Genomic DNA, 7,173 nt, shown 5'->3' on the forward strand with positions numbered 1-7,173 from the left:
CCACCGGCTGCTCCTGATGCCGCCGTGGCGGAAGCAGAAGCGCCACTGCTAGAAGCCGATGCTGCTGCTACGGCTTCTGCCCATGGGAACCATCAAGGTGTGTGGCAAGGTAGGTGCAGCCCTTGGACAAGGAAATGTCGTTTGATCCACCCTAATATAAAAGCGGCCACAAATTCCGACCGCAAGCGATGGCGATGGCTGGCTGGGACAGAGGATGACGCCACGAGCCACAAATTTGGAGCTTGCCCTACTCCGCATCGCCAGGCAGGGGCCTGAGAGCGACGCTTCTCGGGCGTGCACGGTGCACCCCTGACGTTCGTCGTGTTCCACTTGCACCGTGCTCGCCATCTTGGACAAACCAGATCGCCGACGCCGCGGGAACATCGCATCCGCCGCACGTCTACTCTGGCCTCTAGCCGCACGCGCGCGAGCAGCCGCCCGTACTCTCTGCTCGTCGTGCAGCCCAACCTCTACTTCGATCGCCGCGCCGTGCCGCTCGTACCGGTGTGCTGGCCTGATTTGGTTCCGGTTGCTTATTTTTAGCACCCGTCACATCGAATATTTAGATACTAATTAGAGCAACTCCAAGAGATCTCTTAAACTTCCCCCAAAATCTTAAATAGGGAAAAATAGCCAAAAAAGTAGCTCCAACAGATCCCGTAAAACTCCCGCATATTTACAGCCACCCGCATCCGCGTCTATTTCTTCCGCAAATATCCGGAGCGCATCTCCTTCCCCAATCCTTTCTCGTGCGCCTAGATTGGCAGTCGTGCGACTTTTTTTTCTACCACGCGCTCCATTTGCCCGTGCGGAGGCGGCGGCGGCGGCGCCCGAGATTCCCTGACCGCCGGCGGCGCCCGGCCCGTCTTCCCCTTGCGGCGGCGCCCGAGGTTCCCTGACCGGCGGCGGCGCCCAGCCTGTCTTCCCCTTGCGGCCTGTCTTCCTCGACCGCCAGCGGCGCCCAGCCTGTCTTCCCCGACCGGCGGCGGCGCCCGCCTGTCTTCCCCGAGCTTCGGCGGTGGCCGGCCCGTCTTCCCCAAGCGGCCTAACTTCCCCGACCGCCGGCAGCACACGGCCACCTGTCTTCCTTGAGCCGCGGGGGCGGCTGGCCTCTCTTCCCCGAGCATCAGCAACGCCCGGCCTATCTTCCCCAAGCGGCGGTGGTGCCCGGCCTGCAGAAGGTTCCGCCAATGTCGAGTGCTCCCATCCGGCAAGTTCAAGATCGGCGCGGCAGGCAGCAGATGCGTCGGGTCATGGCCGTCGACGGCCCCAACGCCCAATGGAATGGCGGTGTCCAAGATTTGCAGTTTGCCGGCGGTGAGTACCTTGGCCGGACCGGTGGAGGTGAGATGCAAAGTGAAGGGCAGGGTCGACGACCACCATGTCCTCCGATGGTAGGCTTTGCCGGCGACGACGATGATCCCCTGGCGCAGCAGTACCTTGGTAGCGATACCCCCTTTGCATCTTTTGAGCACATGGCCGATGGCAACACTTTTCTGAACGGTATGGTTCTCATGTTTTGTTGAAATTCATCAATCAAATTCATGTTTTAAGTTTATCTTGAAGCTGTTCGGTTGTCATTGCTGCTGTAGCCAAGTTAGCATCCTGAGACTGGTACAGCTGCAGCTGATTGTAAATTGTTGCTGTTTTTCCAGATATATTAATTAGATGCCAGCGTTTGAATACATTACCTTGCGATGCATGTTGTTTTCTCTGCTTGTTGATTCTTAATTTTTTTGTTGAATACTTGCTGTAATAACTGAATTGACTGAAATTTTGCACCATCTAATTAGTTGAAAATGGTGGCTGTACTTTCGTGCTGAAAGTCTTAAGCCTTATGTTACCCGTCATATCTTGTAGTTCTTATACTAGTCTTCCCTGAGCTGCTGATGTTACTATGTGCTTGATACTGTGCATTATCTTTATGGTGCATCTGAAATGCTGAGTGCTGGCAATATTATCTACTGCTATTTTCTAACTTTTGTATACTGAACATAACAGTCTCAAATTTTATGTACCTACCTATATTGATGCGGAAACCTCACTCTGGCATGCCTAATAGTCAATTCCTGTTCTGTGTGCTTTAACTGTGTACTGAATACAGGGATTCAGATATTAGTTTAATGTTTTAAGGTTATCTTGAAGGTGTTCGGAAAAAAAAATAGCACATTCTACATGTACGCACACATGCATGCCAAATGACACTAGTGTAGGTAGAGAGCCAGGGACCATTCACAGATGAGAATTCAAGGAAAACACAGACTTTCTAATTAAAGATACCTTTTGAATTGGAGAAGATAGTCCTGCCAAGCGATGAGCGTCCATGTTGCATGAATTCGACGACAGCCATGGGTCCCTGAACAAGAGATTTTTTCCATTTAGCAAAGCTAGCTCTTACAAACTTTCTAAAAATACCATGTCCAATGTGAGACAAGTAGAATTGTAAGCTGGGCATTGCAGTGCTACAATTGGGCAGTTTTCTTCTTTGAGGGAACAGATTATCGGGCAGTTTTCTTTTTTGAGGGAACTGATTATTGGGCAGTATATGGTAATATTACTATATAGATAGGAACATGGCATTCATGCACAATCCCCAGTTAGCTTTATCTAAAGTGAGTAAGAACAGTTGCTCTTCATGATCAGTTAGTTACATAACTCCTTTCTAGGCAACAAGCTCTTAAAAGATGTTCCGGTTCAGTACAGTCGTCCTGCGAATGGCACAGGGAGCTGATCAACAAGCTCCTGTCATTGGAATTCAAGGAAAACAAAGGCTGAAGCAAGGAATCTACTGCTTCATGACAGACAAAATGTGCATTTCCTGAATTGTGGGAAAAAATGGAAGCATCCAACGTATTTGCTGATGTCATTTCCAGATTTCGTAAATGCTTTGCATAAAAAAATGATTTCTAAATACTAATTCTATTAGTACCATGCAGAGATGTAAGTACATATATGATTGCAGGCTTCAATGTTCCTAGAGAGAACATGTTCCATGAACTAGCTGGCTGTCCATTTTTTTCCAGGAACATTATTATCGCTTGCTGATTGATGGGGAACATTTGACATTTCTAGATGTAAATGTATCTGCTTGATTTGATGCTTTTATCCATGCTGAGATAGTTGTATGAGACAACGCTGTAACTGTTGCCCCCCTCACTGGGATTTTTCTTGTAGCAAGTTAGAACTCTTTGGATCATTCTCAAAAATAAATTATAATTACCTCTGTTCATCAGCTTATCAGTGATTAAATGCTTGCAGGAAATGGATATTTTTCCAACATAATGATGGATGAAACCAATCAAGGGGATTTTCATAATTATAGCAACACATATGTTGACCCACAGTCACAGGCAATTGAAGAAGTTCCAGCAGCTCCTTCCGCGAGGCCAAACCATAAGAGATCCAAGAATTTCAGTGACCACGAAGATGAGGTTTTGGTTTCTGGGTGGCTGAATGTAAGCTTGGATCAGGTCATAGGCAAAGATCAAAAAGGTGCCAAGTATTGGTCTCGTATATATGAGTACTTCAATGAACACAAGACGTGCCCCTCTACGTGTACCATGGATTCACTCATGCATCGGTGGGAGACCATACAAAAATGTGTGAACAAATTTTGTGGATGTCTATCACGAATTGAGTTAAGACGTCAGAGTGGTACTACAATACAAGATAAGGTACTTTACTCACTATGCAGTACCAGGTTTTATTTCGACTATTTTATTTTTATATATCATATATGAATATCCCTTGTTCAATTCATACTCAGAAACCAGGCATAGTCTGAAATTGAATTACACATAAACTTAATAAGAAGACAAGAGTTAGTTGCATTCAAATCTATTGTAGAGAACCAATACACGCTTGTACGGCCCACATGCCTTCCTATTGTTGAACTGTAATGTTATCAGACAAAAACAAAATCAACTTCAGGGTGCAATACTTGCTCCATCTTCATGCAAGCAGGTCACTACAGAGATGGGGCACCAGTTGCAGCCACCGGCCATGCTACCACCAATTGCACACAGGAGTTCATATATTCATGCAAGCAGTACAAAAATATTCAGTGCAACTAAATAAAAGCAGAACTGCATAGGTTGAGCTATCATACTGCTGCCAATTGCACTGAACTGAACAAAACATGTCATGCATTTCAGCAACAAGTCCCTTGGATGTTTCGACTATTTTATGTTTATATATCATATATGAATATCCCTTGGATGTTGGTGTGTGCAGGTTGCAGAGGCATGTGCTTTGTACAAGTCTGAAGATGAACATCAAAAAGCATTCCAGTTCATGCATTGCTGGAATAAGCTGAGAACACAACCAAAATGGCTTGCTAAAATTGATGAATTGGCTGTTGGTAAAACATCTAACAAGAAGCAGAAGACAAGCTCAAATGCTGGCCCAAGTGCAAGTTTACCAAGTGAATTAGGAGAAGGTGAGGTTCAAGGCATAGAAGATAATGCACTGACAAGGCCAATTGGTAAGAAGAAGGCAAAAGCAGCACTGCTACAAGAGAAGAAAAAAAGTGTGACAACAACCTTAGAAAATATGTGGGTACAGAAGAAAGAAATTGATGGGGAGAAAGAACTAAAAAAAGAGGAGAGGTTCAACAAAGCATTTGCTCTTGAACAGGATCGAGTTGCTCTTGAACAGGATCGAGTTGCAAATGAAAAACTATTTCTTGAGCTGAGGAGCCAGGAGGTCCAGTTGCAGAAAAGGAGGGATGAAGAGAGGATTATGACCATGGACCTTACTACCATGCCAGATGAACAAAAGAAATACTACATGTCCTTGCGGGCTGAGATCATGAGCCGACTATCTATGCCTAGTGCTTAATTACTATCATGTTTGTGTTTTGTTGATTTAGGAACTATTTTCCAACTGCAGACTTATTTTATTCACTTTGGAACCTATTGATTGATCAGATGATGTGTACCGCATATTTAGTTGATCAGATGATGTGTAGCGTATATTCAATTGACCAGATGATGTGTAGCGCATTTACTTGGCACTGGAGAAGCAATACATGGAGACTGAATGCCTCTGAGAGATGGCATACGAAAGAATGCCACTGAGACGAAAGATTGCCTCTAAGATGAAAGTAACAATTATTGAAAGTAAGAATTATGTATGTCTGTATGATTTATCTCAAACTAAAAAAAAATTATAACGTAGCAAAAATTATTGAAGCATAACGTAGCAAAAAATCCTGACAATTACTATGAACTATAGACAATCATTTGTAGAGGTCTGGATGATGTTGCCACAGGTGCTCAATGAGGTCATCTTGAAGCTGATTGTGAATATCTTTGTCCCTTATATTCCTGTAATTTTTAATAAACTCCTCAAGTTCAGGTGTTTCATCATGAGAAATATTCACCTTTTCTCCCACCCCATCATAATTTAAATCATCTCCCTCGTCGCGCTCATCCTCAACTATCATGTTGTGCATAATGGCACAAGCCCTCATGATTTGTCCGATGGTGTCTTGATCCCAAAATCGAGCTGCCCCCCTAACGATAGCGAAACGAGACTGTAAAACCCCAAATGCTCGTTCCACGTCCTTCCTACAAGCTTCTTGGGCAGTTGCAAAATATTTCTTCTTGCTACCTTGTGGTTCAGGTATACTCTTCACAATTGTAGCCCATGAGGGATATATGCCATCAGCAAGATAATAACCCATTGTATATTCATTATTATTAATGGTATAATTCACCTTTGGAGCTTGACCTTCAGCTAGCCGTGCGAATAAAGAAGACTGGTGCAAAACGTTGATGTCGTTGTGGGAACCAGGCATCCCAAAGAAAGCATGCCAAATCCAAAGATCTTTATCTGCAACAGCTTCAAGTATAATTGTAGGCTCATGCACATGCCCGGTATACATACCTTGCCATGCCGAAGGATAATTTTTCCACCTCCAATGCATACAATCAATTGACCCAAGCATACCAGGAAAACCTCTACTCTCTCCAATGGCAAGTAATCTAGCAGTATCATCTTCATTAGGTGATCTCAAGTACTCATCTCCAAAAATCTCAACAACAGCACTGACAAACCTTCTCAGACTCTCAATAGCAGTACTCTCACCAATACGGATATAATCATCTGTAGCATCAGCTGCTACTCCATAAGTTAACATCCGAAATGCTGCGGTAAGCTTTTGTAGACTAGAAAGGCCAAGCACACCGGCAGCGTTTCTTTTCTGAACGAAATATTCATCATGTTGCTCTACGGCATTCCATATGCGTACAAACAGTGTACGCCTCATTCGAAACCTGCATGTCAAGAGTAATGAGACACATGTATAATATGAATTTTTTTAAAAAATGGTCCAAATAAATCTATTGTTTACATACCGTCGTCTGAAATAACTATGTCCGTACGTAGGATCATCTGAAAAATAATCTTGATACAACCTCTGATGCCCTGTCTGTCTATCTCGCTGAAGTACTTGATGACCTATGATAGAACCACGATGTTTTGTTTCATCATCGGACTCATTCGCATTCACGACCACATGAGTAATAGAGATTAAGAAATCATCATTGTCATCATCTGACGATGAATCCAACACTAGATGCATCGGAAAGCTTCGTCGATTCATAGCAATTCCCTTTCACCTATCTCGAATTATAGTTGGAGATCAAAGCAACTGTTTATCCTAGGTATTGGCAGCCAAAAAACCTCGTTACGACAGAATCCTCATTATAGCATGTGATCACAAAAAAAAAACAAAATACAAATGATGCCTAATCATTACTTTCATCCAGCGCAGGAGGACGTGGACGTAGGACGCACCAGAAATCCTGCGCAGGGGCTGCCAGAGCTGTTCACCCCTGCGCCAGAGCTGTTCACCGTGCGCACAGGAGGCTGGCGGCGTGAAACGTCCGTGCGGGGCAGCGGCGTGATAGGGTACCGGAGAAGGATTTTTGACGGGCTCCGGTACTGGAGAAAAAAATTAACGGATACTAAATGGGCCCAATCCGATGACGTGGCCTCTTTTAAATTATTGGGGAGTAGTTTTTAGCGATCTGCTGTGGGCTGATATATTTTTTAGGAAAAATTTTTTTAGCATAGCCCCCAATACCTCGTTTTGGGGAAGAATGTTTTGGGGAACTCTTGGAGTTGCTCTTAGGAGTAGTAAACGTAGACTATTTACAAAATCCATTA

At 44.3% G+C, this 7,173-nt stretch overlaps 1 protein-coding gene across 1 annotated transcript; it reads right to left on the minus strand.

The window, feature by feature from the left end:
- Positions 1-5,239: 5,239 nt before the first annotated feature.
- LOC117834229 (uncharacterized) lies at positions 5,240-6,586 on the minus strand. Its single transcript, XM_034713853.1, has 3 exons — positions 6,360-6,586; positions 5,953-6,278; positions 5,240-5,739 (listed from the first exon to the last, which is right to left on the minus strand). The coding sequence occupies exons 1-3, from the start codon at positions 6,584-6,586 to the stop codon at positions 5,240-5,242; spliced, it is 1,053 nt and encodes a 350-aa protein (XP_034569744.1).
- Positions 6,587-7,173: the final 587 nt, after the last annotated feature.

Source organism: Setaria viridis, chromosome 8 (assembly GCF_005286985.2).
Source record: "Setaria viridis chromosome 8, Setaria_viridis_v4.0, whole genome shotgun sequence".
Taxonomy (NCBI): Eukaryota; Viridiplantae; Streptophyta; class Magnoliopsida; order Poales; family Poaceae; genus Setaria; species Setaria viridis.

What these genes read in the sequence shown, in the direction of transcription:
- LOC117834229 (XM_034713853.1), bottom strand. Translation starts at nt 6,586, where the DNA reads ATGCATCTAGTGTTGGATTCATCGTCAGATGATGACAATGATGATTTC. An exon ending in CATAGTTATTTCAGACGACG is followed by an intron (nt 6,279 to 6,359) that starts GTATGTAAACAA and finishes CTTGACATGCAG; the next exon opens with GTTTCGAATGAGGCGTACAC. An exon ending in AGAGAGTAGAGGTTTTCCTG is followed by an intron (nt 5,740 to 5,952) that starts GTATGCTTGGGT and finishes TCGCACGGCTAG; the next exon opens with CTGAAGGTCAAGCTCCAAAG.